The sequence below is a fragment of the Zea mays genome, chromosome 5, assembly GCF_902167145.1.
Source record: "Zea mays cultivar B73 chromosome 5, Zm-B73-REFERENCE-NAM-5.0, whole genome shotgun sequence".
Taxonomy (NCBI): Eukaryota; Viridiplantae; Streptophyta; class Magnoliopsida; order Poales; family Poaceae; genus Zea; species Zea mays.
In genome coordinates, this window is record NC_050100.1 from 88,262,155 (window position 1) to 88,282,621 (window position 20,467).

The 20,467-nt window shown below is 47.6% G+C and overlaps 1 protein-coding gene across 3 annotated transcripts in view; it reads left to right on the forward strand.

The window, feature by feature from the left end:
- The window catches only part of LOC100280779 (succinate semialdehyde dehydrogenase), a 36,379-nt gene extending 18,646 nt beyond the window's left edge, over positions 1 to 17,733 (forward strand). The window contains exons 12-20 of one of the 3 annotated variants that reach the window (XM_008645356.3): positions 14,929 to 14,995; positions 15,075 to 15,160; positions 15,459 to 15,491; positions 15,617 to 15,649; positions 15,959 to 16,059; positions 16,201 to 16,286; positions 16,659 to 16,765; positions 17,113 to 17,190; positions 17,277 to 17,733. In XM_008645356.3, the coding sequence (XP_008643578.1) occupies positions 14,929 to 14,995; positions 15,075 to 15,160; positions 15,459 to 15,491; positions 15,617 to 15,649; positions 15,959 to 16,059; positions 16,201 to 16,286; positions 16,659 to 16,765; positions 17,113 to 17,190; positions 17,277 to 17,309 (624 nt within the window). In that variant the 3' untranslated portion in view covers positions 17,310 to 17,733. The remainder of the gene's footprint in view (positions 1 to 14,928; positions 14,996 to 15,074; positions 15,161 to 15,458; positions 15,492 to 15,616; positions 15,650 to 15,958; positions 16,060 to 16,200; positions 16,287 to 16,658; positions 16,766 to 17,112; positions 17,191 to 17,276) is intronic. The other 2 variants (NM_001153701.1, XM_008645357.3) reach the window with 2 other exon arrangements.
- The last annotated feature ends 2,734 nt before the right edge of the window (positions 17,734 to 20,467 follow it).

Genomic DNA, 20,467 nt, shown 5'->3' on the forward strand with positions numbered 1-20,467 from the left:
TTTTGATAATAAGAAACTAACTTTTGATAATAAGAAGCAAACAAGAGTATTTTGACAAACAAAAACTCTAACTCTACTTTTTCAAAATTCTCAAGTGGTAGCTGATCCATTTATTGCTTTAGCCTTATTTTCTCCCCCTTTGGCATCAAGCACCAAAACGGGATCAATTTTGGCCCTTTAACCCCATTGCCTCACCAAAATATTCAACTAAGAGTAAAAGGCAATAAGATCATAAAGATGAACTTGGAATAATTTACCCTCTCATCGGAGTGCAGTGGAAGTCTTGCATGGTCCAAGTCCACCTTTTCCCTTTCAATCCTCCTTCGAGACTAAATCAAGCAAACTCAAGCACATGGTTAGTCTCAAAGGGTCAAGTTGTAACGCATCTCCCCTTAAATATGTGCATCACTTTGCAACGGACTTGTGAGGTCCGGGGAGTGCTTGTACAACTTGAGCACCATAAATAAGCAACAAAATGCATAAGGAACATGATCAAAGGCATAAACACAAGTATGCTATAAATCAATCCAAGTTCCGCGAATCTAAGACATTTAGCTCACTACGCAACTTGCAAAAGGTCTGCTCATCTAAAGGCTTGGTAAAGATATCGGCTAGCTGATTCTCGGAGCTAACATGAAACACTTCGATATCTCCCTTTTGCTGGTGGTCTCTCAAAAAGTGATGCCGGATGTCAATGTGCTTTGTGCGGCTGTGTTCAACAGGATTATCCGCCATGCGGATAGCACTCTCATTATCACATAGGAGTGAGACTTTGCTCAAATTGTAGCCAAAGTCCCTGAGGGTTTGCCTCATCCAAAGTAGTTGCGCGCAACACTGTCCTGCGACAACGTACTCGGCCTCAGCGGTGGATAGGGCAACGGAGGTTTGTTTCTTAGAACTCCATGACACCAGGGACCTTCCTAAGAATTGGCACGTCCCCGATGTACTCTTCCTATCGACCTTACATCCAGCATAGTCGGAATCTGAATATCCAATCAAGTCAAAGGTAGACCCCTTTGGATACCAGATCCCGAAACAAGGCGTAGCGACTAAATATCTAAGAATTCGCTTCACAGCCACTGAGTGACACTCCCTTGGATCAGATTGAAATCTAGCACACATGCATACGCTAAGCATGATATCTGGTCTACTATCACATAAATAAAGTAAAGACCCTATCATAGACTGGTATGCTTTTTGATCAACGGACTTACCTCCTTTGTTGAGGTCGGTGTGTCCGTCAGTTTCCATCGGAGTCTTTGCGGGCTTGGCGTCCTTCATCCCAAACCGCTTGATCAAGTCTTGCGTGTACTTGGTTTGAGAGATGAAGGTTCCATCCTTGAGTTGCCTCACTTGGAACCCAAGGAAGTAGCTTAACTCGCCCATCATCGACATCTCGAATTTCTGAGTCATCACCCTGCTAAACTCTTCACAAGACTTTTGGTTAGTAGAACCAAATATTATGTCATCAACATAAATTTGGCACACAAAAAGATCACCATCACAAGTCTTAGTAAAAAGAGTTGGATCGGCTTTCCCAACCTTGAAAGCATTAGCAATTAAAAAGTCTCTAAGGCATTCATACCATTCTCTTGGGCTTGCTTAAGTCCATAGAGCGCCTTAGAGAGCTTACACACGTGGTCGGGGTACCGTTCATCCTCGAAGCCAGGGGTTGCTCCACGTACACCTCCTCCTTGATTGGCCCGTTGAGGAAAGCGCTCTTCACATCCATTTGGAACAACCTGAAGGAATGGTGAGCGGCATATGCTAGCAAGATACGAATGGACTCTAGCCTAGCCACAGGAGCAAAAGTCTCCTCAAAGTCCAAACCTGCGACTTGGGCATAACCTTTTGCCACAAGTCGTGCCTTGTTCCTTGTCACCACCCCGTGCTCGTCTTGTTTGTTGCGGAACACCCACTTGGTTCCCACAACATTTTGCTTGGGACGAGGCACCAGTGTCCAAACTTCATTTCTTTTGAAGTTGTTGAGCTCCTCCTGCATGGCCAACACCCAGTCCGGATCTAGCAATGCCTCTTCTACCCTGAAAGGCTCAATAGAAGAGACAAAGGAGTAATGCTCACAAAAATTAACTAATCGAGATCGAGTAGTTACTCCCTTGCTAATATCACCCAAAATTTGGTCGACGGGATGATCCCTTTGAATCATTGCTCGAACTTGGGTTGGAGGTGCCGGTTGTGCTTCTTCCTCTATTACATGATCATCTTGTGCTCCCCCTTGATCACACGCCTCCTGTTCATCATCTTGAGTTGGGGGTTGCACCGTTGTTGAGGAAGAAGGTTGATCTTGTTCCTGTGGCCGCACATCTCCAATCGCCATGGTGCGTATTGCGGTCGTTGGAACTTCTTCTTCATCTACATCATCAAAATCAACAACTTGCTCTCTTGGAGAGCCATTAGTCTCATCAAATACAATGTCGCTAGAGACTTCAACCAAACCCGATGATTTGTTGAAGACTCTATACGCCTTTGTATTTGAGTCATAACCTAACAAAAACCCTTCTACGGCTTTGGGAGCAAATTTGGAATTCCTACCCTTCTTCACTAGAATGTAGCATTTACTCCCAAAAACTCGAAAATACGAAACATTGGGTTTGTTACCGGTTAGTAGCTCATATGACGTCTTCTTAAGGAGGCGATGAAGGAAGACCCTGTTGATGGCGTGGCAAGCCGTGTTCACGGATTCCGACCAAAAGCGCTCGGGGGTCTTGAACTCTCCAAGCATCGTCCTTGCCATGTCTATAAGCGTCCTGTTCTTCCTCTCTACCACACCATTTTGCTGTGGTGTGTAGGGAGCGGAGAACTCGTGCTTGATCCCTTCCTCCTCAAGGTACTCCTCCACTTGAAGGTTCTTGAACTCGGACCCATTGTCGCTCCTTATCTTTTTCACCTTGAGCTCAAACTCGTTTTGAGCTCTCCTTAGAAAGCGCTTGAGGGTCCCTTGGGTTTCAAATTTATCCTGCAAAAAGAATACCCAAGTGAAGCGGGAAAAGTCATCAACAATAACTAAACCATACTTACTTCCTCCTATGCTTAGATAGGCGACGGGTCCGAAGAGGTCCATATGTAGCAGCTCCAGGGGTCTTGATGTGGTCATCACATTCTTGCTGTGATGCGCTCCTCCCACTTGTTTACCTGCTTGACAAGCTGCACAAGGTCTATCTTTTTCGAAGGTAACATTAGTTAAACCTATCACGTGTTCTCCCTTTAGAAGCTTGTGAAGGTTCTTCATCCCCACATGTGCTAAGCGGCGATGCCACAGCCAGCCCATGCTAGTCTTAGCAATTAAGCATGCATCTAGACCGGCCTACTCTTTTGCAAAATCAACTAAGTAAAGTTTGCCGTCTAATACACCCTTAAAAGCTAGTGAACCATCACTTCTTCTAAAGACAGACACATCTACATTTGTGAATAGACAATTATATCCCATATTGCATAATTGACTAACAGATAACAAATTATATTAGATATAGAGTGCTCGGATGAAATAGCAATTTTACCTAACCCTTTTACCTTGCCTTGATTCCCATCACCGAATATTATTGAGTCTTGGGAATCCTTGTTTTTGACGTAGGAGGTGAACATCTTCTTCTCCCCCGTCATATGGTTTGTGCATCCGCTGTCGATAATCCAGCTTGAACCCCCGGATGCATAAACCTGCAAGGCAAATTTAGGCTTCGGTCTTAGGTACCCAACTCATGTTGGGTCCTACAAGGTTAGCACAAATATCCTTAGGGACCCAAATGCAAGTTTTGTCTCCCTTGCATTTTGCCCCTAATTTTCTAGCAACTATCTTCCTATCCTTTATATAAATAGCAAAGGAAGCATTTAAAGCATGATATATTGTACAAGGTTCATTAACTTTCCTAGGAACATTAACAATATTTCTCCTAGGCATGTGATTAATAGCACTTCTCCTAGCTAAATTTCTACCATGCATATATGAAGAACTAGAAGCAAACATAGCATATGAATCATAAGCATGTGAATCAAAAGCATCATAACTTCTATTTGCATTACTAGAATGTCTCCTATCATGATACATAAAGGCATGATCCTTTTTGGCACTATTAGCCATAGGGGCCTTCTCCTTGGCGGGGATAGGAGCCTTATGACTTGTTAAGTTTTTGGCTTCCCTCTTGAAACCTAGTCCATCCTTAATTGAGGGGTGTCTACCAATCGTGTAGGCATCCCTTGCAAATTTTAACTTATCAAATTCGCTTTTGCTAGTCTTAAGTTGGGCATTAAGACTAGCCACTTCATCATTCAATTTAGAAATTGAAACTAAATGTTCACTACAAGCATCAACATTAAAATCTTTACACCTAGTGCAAACCGCAACATGTTCTACACAAGATGTTGATTTATTAGCTATTTCTAACTTAGCATTCAAGTCATCGTTTATGCTTTTTAAACTAGAGATAGAGTCATGGCATGTAGACAATTCACAAGAAAGCATTTCATTCCTCTTTATTTCTAAAGCAAGGGATTTTTGAGTTTCTACAAACTTATCATGTTCATCATATAAGAGATCCTCTTGCTTTTCTAGCAACCTATCTTTATCATTCAAAGCATCAATCAATTCATTTATTTTATCCACCTTGGTTCTATCTAGACCCTTGAATAAACATGAATAATCTATTTCATCATCATCACTAGACTCATTCTCACTTGAAGAAGCATAAGTACTAGTGTTACGAGCGCTTACCTTCTTTTCCCTTGCCATGAGGCAAGTGTGATGCTCGTTGGGGAAGAGGGATGACTTGTTGAAGGCAGTGGCGGCGAGTCCTTCGTTGTCGGAGTCGGACGACGAACAATCCGAGTCCCACTCCTTGCCAAGATGTGCCTCGCCTTTTGCCTTCTTATAGTTCTTCTTCTCCCTCTTGTTCCCTTGTTCCTGGTCACTATCATTGTCGGGACAGTTAGCAATAAAATGACCAACCTTACCACATTTGAAGCATGAGCGCTTCCCCTTTGTCTTGGTCTTGCTTGGCTGCCCCTTGCGACCCTTTAGCGCCGTCTTGAAGCGTTTGATGATGAGGGCCATCTCTTTATCATTGAGCCCAGCCGCCTCGACTTGCGCCACCTTGCTAGGTAGCGCCTCCTTGCTCCTTGTTGCCTTGAGAGCAATGGGTTGAGGCTCATGGATTGGACCGTTCAACGCGTCGTCGACATATCTCGCCTCCTTGATCATCATTCGCCCGCTTACAAATTTTCCAAGAACTTCTTCGGGCGACATCTTGGTGTACCTAGGATTGTCACGGATATTGTTCACCAAATGTGGATCAAGTACAGTAAAGGACCTTAGCATTAGACGAACGACGTCGTGGTCCGTCCATCGTGTGCTTCCGTAGCTTCTTATCTTGTTGATGAGGGTCTTGAGCCGGTTGTATGTTTGGGTTGGCTCCTCTCCCCTGATCATTGCGAATCTTCCAAGCTCGCCCTCCACCAACTCCATTTTGGTGAGTAAGGTGACGTCGTTCCCCTCATGTGAGATCTTGAGAGTGTCCCAGATCTGCTTGGCATTGTCCAAGCCGCTCACCTTATGATACTCGTCCCTGCACAAAGAGGCTAACAACACAGTAGTAGCTTGTGCATTTCTATGAATCTGTTCATTGATAAACATAGGACTATCCGAGCTATCAAATTTCATTCTACTTTCCACAATCTCCTATATGCTCGGATGGAGAGAGAACAGGTGACTACGCATTTTGTGGCTCCAAAATCCGTAGTCCTCTCCATCAAAGTGAGGAGGTTTGCCAAGTGGAATGGAGAGCAAATGAGCATTTGTACTTTGCGGAATACGAGAGTAGTCAAAACAAAAAGTTCGAATTAACCGGTTTCCTTCTCTCGTAGTCGTTGTCGTCGTTGTCCTTTTGGGAAGAAGTGGACTCGTCGCTGTCGTCGTAGTAGACGATCTCCTTGATGCGCCTTGTCTTCTTCTTCTTCCCATCCTTTCGTTTGTGGCCCGAGCCCGAGTCGGTAGGCTTGTCATCCTTCGGCTCGTTGACGAAGGACTCCTTCTCCTTATCATTGATCACGATTCCCTTCCCCTTAGGATCCATCTCTTCGGGCGGTTAGTCCCTTTCTTGAAGAGAACAGCTCTGATACCAATTGAGAGCACCTAGAGGGGGGGGGGTGAATAGGTGATCCTGTAGAACTTGAACTTAATGCCACAAAAACTTGGTTAAGCGTTAGCACAGTATTGCCAAGTGGCTAGAGAAGAGTCTTAGCGAAACACAATAACCACAAGAGAATCAACACAGGTAGACACAGTGGTTTATCCCGTGGTTCGGCCAAGTACAACACTTGCCTACTTCCACGTTGTGGCGTCCCAACGGACGAGGGTTGTAATCAACCCCTCTCAAGCGGTCCAAAGACCCACTTGAATACCACGGTGTTTGCTTTTCTTTTCTATATCCCGTTCGCGAGGAATCTCCACAACTTGGAGTCTCTCGGCCTTACAAAAATGTTCACAAAGAAGCACGAAGTAAGGGAGGGATTAGCAACTCACACAAGACACAAAGATCACAGCAAATACGCACACACAAGACCCAGACTTAAGCTCAAAAAACTAGCACACTAGAACGGAGCTCAAATCACTAGAATGTCGAACAAGTGCGCAATAATGTCGAACAAGTGCGCAATAATGCCGAACAAGTGCGCAAGAATGGAGTGTGAGTGATCAAGAGTGCTCAAGGAATGCTTGGTATTCTCCTCCATGCGCCTAGGGGACCCTTTTATAGCCCCAAGGCAGCTAGGAGCCGTTGAGAGCAATCCGGGAAGGCAATTCTTGCCTTCTGTCGCCTGGCGCACCGGACAGTCTGGTGCACCACCGGACACTGTCCGGTGCGGATTTCCTTCCTTATTTGGCGAAGCCGACCGTTGGCAGCCTTGGAGCCGTTGGCGCACCGGACACTGTCCGGTGCACACCGGACAGTCCGGTGCCCCCTCCTGACCGTTGGCTCGGCCACGTGTCTCGCGCAGATCGCGCAGCCGACCGTTGGCCCGGCCGACCGTTGGCTCACCGGACAGTCCGGTGAATTATAGCCGTACGCCGTTAATTCCTTCCCGAGAGCAGCAAGTTCGCCTGAGCCAGCCTGGCACACCGGACACTGTCCGGTGCACCACCGGACAGTCCGGTGCACCCAGACAGAGCTGGCTTTGGCTGAAACAAAGCTATCTCTTTCCAATTTGTTTTCTCCTGTTTCCAGCACTTAGACACAATACATTAGTCTCTAAAACAATGTACTAAGTCTGAGAAACATACCTTTATACTTGATTTGTACTTTGTCCACCATTTGACACTTAGGCACTTGTGTTGGACACTAAATCACCAAAACACTTAGAAATGGCCCAAGGGCACATTTCCCTTTCACCCGGTCCGCGAGCTTTCAGCCGGGCCATACGACGGGCGCCGTTCCCGACCCGGTTCCGAACCCCGACTACTATCACCAAGTACTCGGGGGAGTCGAAGCCGGAACTGTGGCTCGCGGACTACCGGCTGGCCTGCCAGCTGGGTGGAACGGACGATGACAACCTCATCATCCGCAACCTTCCCCTGTTCCTCTCCGACGCCGCTCGAGCCTGGCTGGAGCATCTGCCTCCTGCGCAGATCTCCAACTGGGACGACTTGGTCAAAGCCTTCGCCGGCAACTTCCAGGGCACATACGTGCGCCCTGGGAACTCCTGGATCTCCGAAGCTGCCGCCAGCAGCCGGGAGAGTCCCTGAGGGACTACATCCGGCGATTTTCGAAGCAGCGCACCGAACTGCCCAACATCACCGACTCGGATGTCATCGGTGCGTTCCTCGCCGGCACCACTTGCCGTGACCTGGTGAGCAAGCTGGGTCGCAAGACTCCCACCTGGGCGAGCGAGCTGATGGACATCGACACCAAGTTCGCCTCTGGTCAGGAGGCGGTCGAGGCCATCTTCCTGAAGGACAAGCAGCCTCAGGGGCGCCAGCCGGAAGACATCCCCGAGGCGTCCGCTCAGCGCGGCGCGAGGAAGAAGGGCAAGAAGACGTCGCAAGCGAAACGCGACGCCGCCGACGCAGACCTTGTCGCCGCCGCCGAGCACAGGAACCCTCGGAAGCCTCCCGGAGGTGCCAACCTGTTCGACAAGATGCTCAAGGAGTCGTGCCCCTATCATCAGGGTCCCGTCAAGCACACCCTTGATGAGTGCGTCATGCTTCGGCGCTACTTCCATAGGACCGGGCCACCGGCGGAAGGTGGCCGAGCCCACAACAACGACAAGAAGGAGGATCACAAGGCAGAGGAGTTCCTCGAGGTCCACGACTGCTTCATGATCTACGGTGGGCGAGTGGCGAACGCCTCGGCTCGGCACCGCAAGCAAGAGCGCCGGGAGGTCTGCTCGGTAAAGGTGGCGGCTCCAGTCTATCTAGACTGGTCCGACAAGCCCATCACCTTCGACCAGGGCGACCACCCCGACCGCGTGCCGAGCCCAGGGAAGTACCCGCTCGTTGTCGATCTCGTCATCGGCAACATTAGGCTTACCAAGGTCCTCATGGACGGAGGCAGCAACCTCAACATCATCTACGCGCTGAAGCTGACGACGCTCGCGACCGACCAGCCCCGCGTTGTCGGAGTCCGCCCCTTCCGCTAGGCCGGTGAGCGCCCTCTCCCCTGAATGCTGAAGGAGAGGGTGACCCATGAACCCGTGCGGGAGGTAGAGCTTCGGCTCAGCCCTACCTCCGCCCCAGCAAGGATGATGAAGATCCTTGAAGCTGAGGGCGGGACAGAGGTCGCAGCCCGGCTCGCTTCTCCCCACCATCAAACTGGTGGTCACCGTCTTGGGTGACCACCGACGAGGGGATGCAGCCGGGCTGCCTGATGAAAATCCTTGAAACCGAGCGATGGCTGAAAGGTACCAACTTCCGCGAAGTTGCGTTCCTCCAACGACGACAAGACGGAAGAACCGCGAGCGCTCCCCATCCGGGGGCTCGGAAGGTGGAAGGACGCGATGCATGAAGGGAGTGCGAAGACATGGTTGCTATCCAAGGGGGTCACCCTCCTTTTAAAGGCGACTCTCCCCACTTGCGTCCTCAGCCGTCGCGGACTGAGTCTTCACCAACACGCTCCAAGGTCCTCCCCCTACGACACGGGGGCTGGGTCCCACGCGTCATGCAAGCTGGCCTAGGGCAGAAGAAGCCAAACCGCTGCGCGCGGTGCGCGTAACTGCCCAGCGGTTACAAGCACTCCTCCACTTTCGCCCAGACCAGCGGGTGAAAGGGCGGACCGCCATGCAGGCGGCATGCAACCGTACCAAGGGGGCGCACCCTTTCGACTCCGACGCGTCCAGCATGGGGGCCCAGGCCCATACGTCATGTAACCGACGCGCCGGTTACTACGTGCGAGAAGCTGCACCGCCACTTGCGCCAGTACCGCGCCTTCTCGACTGCGGAACCAGTGCCGCGACTCGAGGCGACCCTGCGCATGGCCCAACAGTGCCAACCGAGCACATCGATCACGGGTCAGTCAGCCGCGGGAGAAGGCGCGACGGTCAATATGGCCAAAAGTGGGCCGACAGTAATGGCGGCGGCAGGCGGGCGGAAGCAGCGATCAAGTCGTCTGCAGGCTCACGTCCCCTCCTGGGACAACGAGAGAGCCCTCTCCCACGGCGTGAAGACGACGCGCTCGTGTTCCGTTCCTCGAACGTCCCGCGCACGCACAACGGCTGCCCCGCGAACCACTCGTCCCGTCGCATTAACTCTGCGGCAGGACAGACGACACCTTTGGCAGGCAAAGCAGGCGACGCTTCACCTCCGCCATGATGACCGCGTCAAAAAGGTACGCCACGTCGTTCAAATTCATATCCCTTTTTCTCTTCCCCTTTCTCTCTCTTGCTACAGGGACCGGGAAAGGGGATACTCCGAAAGGGATCCTTCTCTGCGAAGGAAGCGGGCCCCGAGCCCCCCTACTGATCAGAGGTTCGAAGGCTGGCCCCTCGGAAGGGTTCGACAGCTGCCTCAGAGCACTCGGGCCCCGAGCCCTCCTACTGATCAGAGGTTCGAAGGCTGGCCCCTCGGAAGGGTTCGACAGCCGCCTCAGAGCACTCGGGCTCCGCGCCCACCACTGGTCAGAGGTTCGAAGGCTGGCCCCTCGGATGGGTTCGACAGCCGTCTCAGACCACTCGGGCTCCGCGACCACTACTGATCAGGGGTTCGTAGGCTGGCCCCCGAAGGGTTCGACAGCCGCCTCAGAGCACGCAGAGCGAGGGATGACTCTGGGTACGTCCGATACATGGCCGAGGCTCGGGCTACGCTCCTGAGGTACCCTAGGACATTTCCGAGACCAGCAGGAGCGATTCTGTAACGGAATCCCATCAGAGGGAGGCATCGAGCCCTCGGACCCTATCAAACGGGACCGGGTCCGGCAAATCACCTGCAGGTACTTTTGGAGCGCGCCTCTGGGCTACTAGCCGACCCTTATCGAACGGGGCACGAGCGTCCACTCGGATCACCCGCTAGCAACTCACTGGAGACATCATGTTCGGCGCCCTCCGAGGGCAACATGGCGCTTTCCCCCCTCCTTGCGGAAAGGCGACGCAGGGGCGTATGAAAAAAGCCGAGTCTGTCCTTGACCGTCCTCTCGCTCTGTGCGGAGGCTCGGGGGCTGCTCTCGCAAACCCGGCTCCGGCCAAACCGTTGACAGCGTCAACATACCAGCCCGAGAACTTGGAACCTGACTATGCACCCGGGCTACGACCAGTTCGCATGAGGGAACAACCAGACCGGCCGAAGCATCACGAAAGGCATTAAGACCTCGAAGGAGTTAAACACTCCTCCGAGGCCTCGGGGGCTACACCCGGCGGGTGCGCTCGCGCGTACCCACCGGAATGAAATGCAACCGAGAAAGGCCGGTCCCCTTGCAAAAAAGTGCGACAAAAGACTCCAAGCGAGTACTAACACTCCCTTCGAGGCTCAGGGGCTACTGTCGGGGACCATAATTAGGGGTACCCCCAAGACTCCTAAATCTCAGCTGGTAACCCCCATCAGCACAAAGCTGCAAAGGCCTGATGGGCGCGATTTCGGTCAAGGCTCCGTCCACTCAAGAGACACGATCTCGCCATGCCCGAGCCCAGCCTCGGGCAAAGGCAGCCGACCCAGGAGGATTCATGTCTCGCCCGAGGGTCCCCTCAAGCAACGGACACACCTTCGACTCGCCCGAGGCCCAGCTCGGGCAGGCTTCGCGGAGAAGCAACCTTGGCCAGATCGCCACGCCAACCGACCGTATCGCAGGAGCATTTAATGCAAGGATCGACTGACACCTTATCCTGACGCGCGCTCCTCAGTCGACAGGGCCGAAGTGACCGCAGTCACTTCGCCGCTCCACTGACCGAACTGACAGAAAAATAGCGCCGCCTGCCCTGCTCCGACTGCTGTGCCACTCGACAGAGTGAGGCTGACAGCAGCTAAGTCTAGCCTCGGGCGCCATAGGAAGCTCCGCCTCACCCGACCCCAGAGCTCGGGCTCAACCTCGACGCCGGACGACGGACTCCGCCTCGCCCGACCCTAGAGCTCGGGCTCAACCTCGACGCCGGACGACGGACTCCGCCTCGCCCGACCCCAGGGCTCGGGCTCAGCCTCGACCTTGGAAGACGGACTCCGCCTCGCCCGACCCCAGGGCTCGGGCTCAGCCTCGACCTCGGAAGACGGACTCCACCTCGCCCGACCCCAGGGCTCGGACTCAGCCTCGACCTCGGACGACGGTCTCCGCCTCGCCCGACCCTCGGGCCCAGACTCGGCCTCGACCTCGGAGGAGCCTCCGCCTCGCCCGACCTCGGGCTCGGACCGACCACGTCACAAGGGGGGCCATCATTACCCTACCCCTAGCTAGCTCAGGCTACGGGGAACAAGACCGGCGTCCCATCTGGCTCACCCCGGTAAACAAGTAATGATGGCACCCCGCGTGCTCCATGACGACGACGGCTCTCAGCCCCTTACGGAAGTAAGGAGACGTCAGCAAAGATCCGACAGCCCCGACAGCTGTACTTCCACAGGGCTCAAGCACTCCTCCGACGGCCACGACATCACATGAACAGGGCGCCAAAACCTCTCCGACTGCCACGACGGCATGTACTTAGGGCTCTGGCTCCTCTCAGCTAGACACGTTAGCGCATTGCTACACCCCCCATTGTACATCTGGGCCCTCTCCTTACGTCTATAAAAGGAAGGTCCAGGGCTCTCGTACGGGAAGGTTGGCCGCGCGGGAGAACGGGCTGGCGGACAGTCTCTCTCTCTCCCTCGCGGACGCTTGTAACCGCCTACTGCAAGCGCACCCGACCTGGGTGCAGGACAACACGGAGGCCGCGGGTTTCTCCTTTGCTGTTTCTCCCCCCTTTGTGTTCCGTCTCGCGCCGATCCATCTGGGCTGGGACACGCGGCGACAATTTATTCGTCAGTCCAGGGACCCCCCGGGATCGAAACGCCGACAATACATCTTAGTGCTTACAGGATGAATAGAATAGCGACTAAGATGTGCTTCATCTAGAATTTGCTGACGGATTTCATCATTCTTAGGCACAACTATGCGGTTGTTAAACCATACAACACCTCGATCATCTCTTATGAAGCAGTTGGCTTTACCGGCCTCTATTTTCTCATGAATGTGTTTCATTCCCTCATCATTTCTTTGTGCGTCAATTATTCTTTGCAGGATGACCGACTCAAGCTTCAAGTGATTTGAAGTTCCATGCTGAATCATTCCCAGGTTTAGCTTTTCCATTTCTTGGCATAACGTAATGTCAGAAGTCTTCATGGTAAGACAATGATAGAAAGCCTTACGACTTAACGCATCTGCCACTACATTAGCTTTGCCTGGGTGATAGTGAATCTCTAATTCATAATCCTTGATCAGCTCAAGTCATCTCCTCTCATATTAAGCTCTGACTGGGTAAAGATGTACTTCAAACTTTTATGATCTGTATAAATGTGACAGACATTCCCCAGCACTGTACATCAAGTCCGAAGTTTCCTTGGACTGTCTGGTTACTACCGCCGATTCATTCCAGATTTTTCCAAGCTTGTGAAACCAATCACAAGTTTATTGAAGAATGATACCAAATTTAATTGGTCTTCGAAATGTAATGAAGCCTTTGAGCAGCTGAAAGTATTATTGACCACTGCTCCGGTATTGGCTCAACCGGACATTGAAAAACCCTTTGATGTGTATTGTGACGCATCAGGTAGTGGTTTCGGCTGTGTTCTAATGCAAGAAGGCCGAGTGATAGCTTATGCTTTAAGGCAGTTGCGCCGGCATAAAGAACATTATCCAACTCATGACCTGAAGTTAGCTGCTGTGGTTCATGCCCTAAAAGTATGGCGTCATTATCTGCTGGGGAATGTCTGTCACATTTATACAGATCATAAAAGTTTGAAGTACATCTTTACCCAGTCAGAGCTTAATATGAGGCAAAAGAGATGACTTGAGCTGATCAAGGATTATGAATTAGAGATTCACTATCACCCAGGCAAAGCTAATGTAGTGGCAGATGCGTTAAGTCGTAAGGCTTTATGTCATTGTCTTACCATGAAGACTTCTGACATTACGTTATGCCAAGAAATGGAAAAGCTAAACCTGGGAATTATTCAGCATGGAACTTCAAATCACTTGAAGCTTGAGTCAGTCATCCTGCAAAGAATAATTGACGCACAAAGAAATGATGAGGGAATGAAACACATTCATAAGAAAATAGAGGCTGGTAAAGCCAACTGCTTCAGAAGAGATGATCGAGGTGTTGTATGGTTTAAAAACCGCATAATTGTGCCTAAGAATGATGAAATCCGCCAGCAAATTCTAGATGAAGCACATCTTAGTCGCTATTCTATTCATCCTGTAAGCACTAAGATGTATCATGATCTAAAACATCATTATTGGTGGTAACAAAAGAAGAGAATCAAGACTAAAGCTGCGGGAGGAAAAGTCCTCCGTTAAGAAAAACTTTTTACTGTTTATTCGGGAGGAGTTTTTGCCTCCCAGGTTATGTAATAATAATACTCTGCACTCATATATTCTGTTCTGGTCTGTAACTATATAACTCTGTCTTACTTTTCAATAAAGTAAGTTATTGTAACTGCTTCCGCATTTTCGTACCTCCAATGTATTGTAATGTCTGCGTGACGGGTGAAACACTCTTGGGAAAGGTAAGGAATGATACCGAACTTGTCAAGTGATCAGGTGCACCTGCAGGTTTGTCTGAGGTCCGTTGGACAAGGACAACTGTAGGTGGGCCTAATGACTTGGGAGGTTCTGTCACAATTAGTAGATGTTTGCTGCAAAAAGAAAGTGGAGAGGGCAAATAAGGTAAAAAACCTACTTTAGTCCCTTTTAATCACCCCTTGGTGACTAAAGAACTAAAGTTTAGTCACCCCACTTTAGTCACCATGTTTGCTTCTTTAGGGACTAAAAGTGACTAAACTTTAGTCACCTCAAACCAAACGGGGCCTAAGACTATCAACAACAATGGCATGAAAGATATTGAATTTTATGGATAGGGGCATTGACAAGATATGGGTTTTTTACGGGGTAGATCAATGGCATATAGAAAAAAATCCTTTTTTTCTTAAAGAGCAGATAGAACCCAAGCTTCAACCGTCGAATCCAGGAGGACCATGTCAGAGTTCAGATCCATCAGAAAATAGCATGCATGGCCACATAGCTTTTATGAGACAATAATAAAAGCTAAAACAACTACAAGCAATACATGCATTCCACTTTTAGATGATAAAAGTAGGTACCCATAAGACAATAAACATAATCCTTTTTAGCTTGAGAGAGTTTAAATGCAGTTCATTATGTATATAATACTTTGTTTGGCTTTGTTGTTGAAGTATTGCATTGCCATTGTATTTTAATATAATCAATATTCACCAAGTCCATATGTGTGCAGCTTGCTGCCAAGTTCCGTAACAGTGGACAGACATGTGTTTGTGCAAACAGGATATTGGTGCAAGAAGGTATATTGATCATATATGTGATTTGAATGTTACAAAGGCTTCTTTTAATCCATCAAAAGGTTGTATGTTGCATCTATAGGTATCTACGAGAAGTTTGCATCTGCATTCATCAAGGCTGTTCAGAGTTTGAAGGTTGGGAATGGGCTAGAAGAGAGTACATCTCAGGTATAAAATTCTAATAATTACCATTATCACCATGATAAATAACCTAGTACTATTTTCCAACTTTGTATGTCTTGCATTCATTGCATAAACAGTGTTTTGCATTCAATGTTTATGAGCTGTTTAACACCTAATATTAGTATATTACGGACTTATCAACTACCATTCATATTCTTCTGTTGCCATGCACTTTTCCTGATGTGCTGTGCTCTCTATTTTGTTTATACCTAGTAAAATATTTCTTTTGCATCTTGCATCTATATACCCTTGACTTAGGAGTTCCAGTTCCTATCATATGCAGGGTCCTCTGATTAACGAAGCTGCTGTTCAAAAGGTGCATATTTTGGCCACTAATATGTTCCAACTACTTAGTCTCCCGCCCTCCCTCCTCCATCCCTAAAGTGAGCAATTACTCATGCTTTATTTCATTATTTGTTGGCCTATTTCCACCCCCTCTAGGTGGAGAAGTTCATAAATGACGCGACTTCAAAGGTAATCTCAAATCATCTAAGAATGTGCATTTTCCCTTCCACAATGGGAGGGTTCACAAAAGGAAAAAAAGGAACTGGACTGATTTCCTGCTTCTAGGACGTGTTGGTCTATCTGCAGTTCTGCACTCAGGACAGACCAGTTTCTTGAATTTCTTTTGGCTGAGATCAGATCAACCTGAATTGGTTAATATGTGGGTTTAAGTTGGAATATCTGGTTCTCGCTTACTTCATTGAGACCTTAAACATGGTTTTTGGTGTTTTGTTGCCTCTCTTTGTAATGCATGTGAAGTACCCTCTAATCTATTTGTAGGGAGCAAATGTCATGCTAGGTGGTAAAAGACACAGCCTGGGGATGTCATTTTATGAGCCAACTGTAGTAGGGAATGTCAGCAATGATATGCTTCTTTTCAGGTAAACTTTACAGTTGGACCTTAGCAATTTCAATCAAACCTTGATATAGTGCATATATTCTACTTTCATGTGCGAATAAATAGTCTTACATTGAGCAACTGTCTGACACTTCAAAGTTGTTAACATCTTTTTTCATTTCAGAGAAGAAGTTTTTGGTCCAGTTGCACCCCTTATACCATTCAAAACTGAGGAAGAAGCAGTCCATATGGCCAACGATACAAACGCAGGTTCATTGACAATATCTCGTGCAGCAATTGTTTAATAATCCTGAACAAATTAGATGTTAGCATAATTTGCACGTCATGCTTTAGCAAGGAGATGATAATAGAGCTAGGCAGCATCCAATGTAGTAACATGGGTCTGTTTCTTGTCCATAGAAGCTGTAATATGCTATATAGCGTTTTTCTCTTGATGTTAAGACCCAGAATAACTTAAATGTTCTTCACACAGCAATATCTTTGGATGTCTTAAAACTGAATTATGCCGAGAACTGTGTGCATACCTCTAACAATGGAAGATATGGATCATTGTCTACAAAGTAGATTATCTCCATTGTTATGTCTGATCTCAAGCATTTCCCCATTGTGCTGGATATACAGGCTTAGCTGCATACATATTTACCAAGAGCATACCTCGTTCATGGCGTGTATCCGAATCTCTTGAATACGGCTTAGTTGGGGTAAACGAGGGGATTATTTCAACAGAGGTAAGAAACAGCCAATGATACTCCCCCCCCCTCTCTAAAATGCAGGGAGTTATTTAGTTCTGTATTAAGTCTAAACTTCTCTAACTTTTGACCAAATTTATTAGAAAAAGATATTACCATCTACAATACAAAATAGATGTGGTATCAATACATTTCATGATGGATTTAATGAAACTAGTTTGATGTTGCAGATGCCTGTGCATTTTTCTATGCACAAAGTAAAGTTAGAGAAGTTTGATTTTGGGGGAAAAAATAAAATGACATACATTTTTGAATGGTTGTAGTAGTATATAATAGCCTATTTCGTGGCTAGTACATCAATATTAAATCTGGCTTAAAATGTTCAGGTGGCACCATTTGGCGGAGTAAAGCAGTCTGGTCTTGGGAGAGAAGGATCGAAGTACGGCGTCGACGAATACTTGGAGGTTGGTAAACTCACAGGTCTCATTTGTTGTTATTTCTGAAGTGTTGCTGCAACTCTGACATGCCTGCACTCCATGGGCAACTGCAGCTCAAGTACATCTGCATGGGCAACTTGGGTTGAGTCATGAAATCGGCCTCAGGCTAGAAACGCATGGAAGAGATGATGAACCGAGAGACCAAGAAGGCAGGCGTCTAGCTACAAGACCGGAGGAACATGGCTGAAAGGGGCCGGCCACTGGTTGTGGGGGAGCAGTTTTCGAATAAAGCGAATAAGCCGCGGAACATGAACAAAAGAAGCCGAAATGAGTTGTAAATGACGTGAACTATAAAGTATGGCTTCGCCTCCGGACTTTTGTATACGTAATCATGGCACTACTTGTCTATAGTGTCTCCAAAGACGTCCATGTTACAGAATAAAAGCGTATAGGGTGGATGCTACGTTACAGGCTGTCGGTGGTATGTACACCTCGCCTGATTCCTGACGAAATAAAGCTGGATACTGCATTCTTGCGGCTCTTGCCTGCAGGGGTAACATGGTGGTTCTAGTAGCTTCGCCGATCTTTCAATCAGGCTGCTGGTATATTGAATGTTACCATGCATAGTTACCAGATTCATCATCATAGAGTCTGAATCACTGGGGAATTAGATGGGGACAATGTGTTGGAGGTAAGTTTCTATATACTGCTTAACATTGTTACTGCCATGTTACAATCGCCACTAGTGATCATCTGGTGTACATATATCTCAGGGCTCGCATATGTTCTCTGTCAGTTCCTTTTGTATTGACTCTGTTTTGAGTCGCTCTGTTGAACATTCGTAAGAATACTTAGAGGTACTATTTTTTTATCTTAATTCTGAGTATAATCGCTTCATCTCTCTCTTGCTACTGCTGTCCCCAAACTTCAGTAAAAGCAAACAGTGAAACAGCAGCCAGATCTCTCTCCTGCTGCGTCTTTGGCGCTCCCCGAGGAGAGACCGAGACCCTAGACTCCTAGAGAGAGTGAGAGATAGGCAGGGGCTGAGGGGCAGCCCCCTGGGCATGCATGCAGTGTCCTCTGTCTGGGCGGGCCCGTAGGAATGTCAGTGGCAAACCGTATGCTATACGCTGCATGAAAGGTAAAACGAAGCTTCTCCCCGGCGGCTCCAGCTCCAGCTCCGGTCCAAAAGGCTGCCTGTCCCTCTCCCACACCCCCAGAGCCTGAGGACCCACCGGTAGCACAGAATCCAATAAGGCCAGACAGCAGCAGCAGCAGGAGGCAATCAAGGTTGCTTTGATGCGCCCCGAGATGATTTGCCTCGGACACCGTGCTCTGCTATCCGGTTCTGAAGTAGTACTCTATAAATATTAGTGTTGTTTTGTAGTATACTTTTATTTAAATTTACTCTGTCAATATTTTGTATAAAGTTTGATTTTTTATACTGAATATGGTACTATACGCAGATATGACTATATGAGTATATATACTCCGCCGCGTAGCAGTATCCAACACCGTAAGGCTGTGCGCAACGCAGCCCCCTCACCATCCCCCTCCCCTTGCGTAGGGGCTGTAGGGGGCACCCTACGGCCGCAGCGGTGCCCCCTACAGCGCTCCCTACGTGTCAGTCCCCTTCTCTCTCCCCCCAGATCTAGTGTGTCACTGTTCATCACCCTAAACACTGTGCTGTGGGTCCACGAGTAATTGTTAGTAGATAAAAAATTGATAGTTGATATAGAAAATGATATTTTATAGTTGTAGTGGGGTATAGGGGAGTATTTAGGGGGAACCGCTGCGGGAGATGAAAAAATAGGGGGGGAAATAGAGGGAAAAAGTGATATAGGGGGAAAAGTTTAGGGGTAACGGTTGCGGATAGCCTAACACCGATCAGGGCACTACACACGCAACTTTTGGAATTTCCCCCCGGTTTCTGCATGGCACGGTTCCAATGCAGGCAGAAGCTTCCTCGAAATCTCTGCACGTATCTGCCTGACTGTTGTCACGCTACGCCTACTTTCTTCTCATGCACCGATAAAAACTACTACTCCTAAAATATATATCGTCCTCGTTTTTTTTGTAAAAAACAAGTATTTATAACCCTAACTAAATATATATAACATTAATATTTATAAGATATAATTAATATAGTTAGATAGATCTCTAAATATAACTTTCTAATAGATTTATTTATAAATACAAATATTACTGATATCCGATTTAATAAAATTCTAAAAGTTCAACTAGTACAAATATTTCTTAGTTTTCTTTTCATACTTTGTTTTTTCCCACTATACCATGGACGTGGAAAGAGTCACAGCTAGCCAATTCAGAGAGAAATTTCTAGGGCTTGTTTGAGAGCAAGGGGTTTGGAGAGTACTGAGAGGACTAAAATCTCTTACTATTCGAAATTAAATACAAAGGGATTTTAGCCTACTCAATCCCCTTGCTCCCAAACATGCCACTACAGAATGAATTCTCGAAGCAGACGTAGGAACCGATCCTAGAAACTAGCATACCGACTCTTTGGACATAATTAAATGATTTTTGGACAACGTATCAAAATATAGAATCGGTGACCTAATTATGACCAGATGTAGCAATTTAATTTGGTCACAAAATGCCAACAATGATGGGGTTTAAAAGAAAATCTTAATATTACTAATTAAAGTTCTTCAACAGAGCTTCAATGCTAATCTTCATGAAGCACGCTAGAAAGCAAAATAATGAATAAAAACCCCACATTAATTGGAAACATCCAACCTTTGGTTTAAAAAACTATAATCGTCATTGCTAACAATAACGATTGGACATATTCTTTTTCTTTTAAAAAGTTAACCAACTTTGCCATTTAAAAGGAATATAAATTGGCCCTCTTAATTTGTATCTAATTAAATTACCTACGTTTGTCAAACAACCTCCAAGTTTTGCATCTAGATTATCCACATGTTTCATTATGAAAATAATTAAAAAACCCGTCTCTTGAGCACACTGAAATAATGTTTGTGCCAAGACTGGCTTGGTTTGTAAACCTTGAAAACTTGTGAGAGCAACTGGCTCTTAGTTGTTGCCACATATTGATTGACCTTGGATAAAGTGATGAATACCAAGTATGTGTCATGCCCCCTGCAACCATAATGAATGATTTGGATAGTATTGTTGTATTCCCTCCGAAGGAAGCTATGTTTGTTTTGGAGCTCATGATGAATTGCTTTGGATCAGACTGACCATCATAAGTGGAAAGCTGATGTGGCTTATACGAAGTTGGCCATGATGCCACTTACAGATCACTTAAGAGTGTAGATAT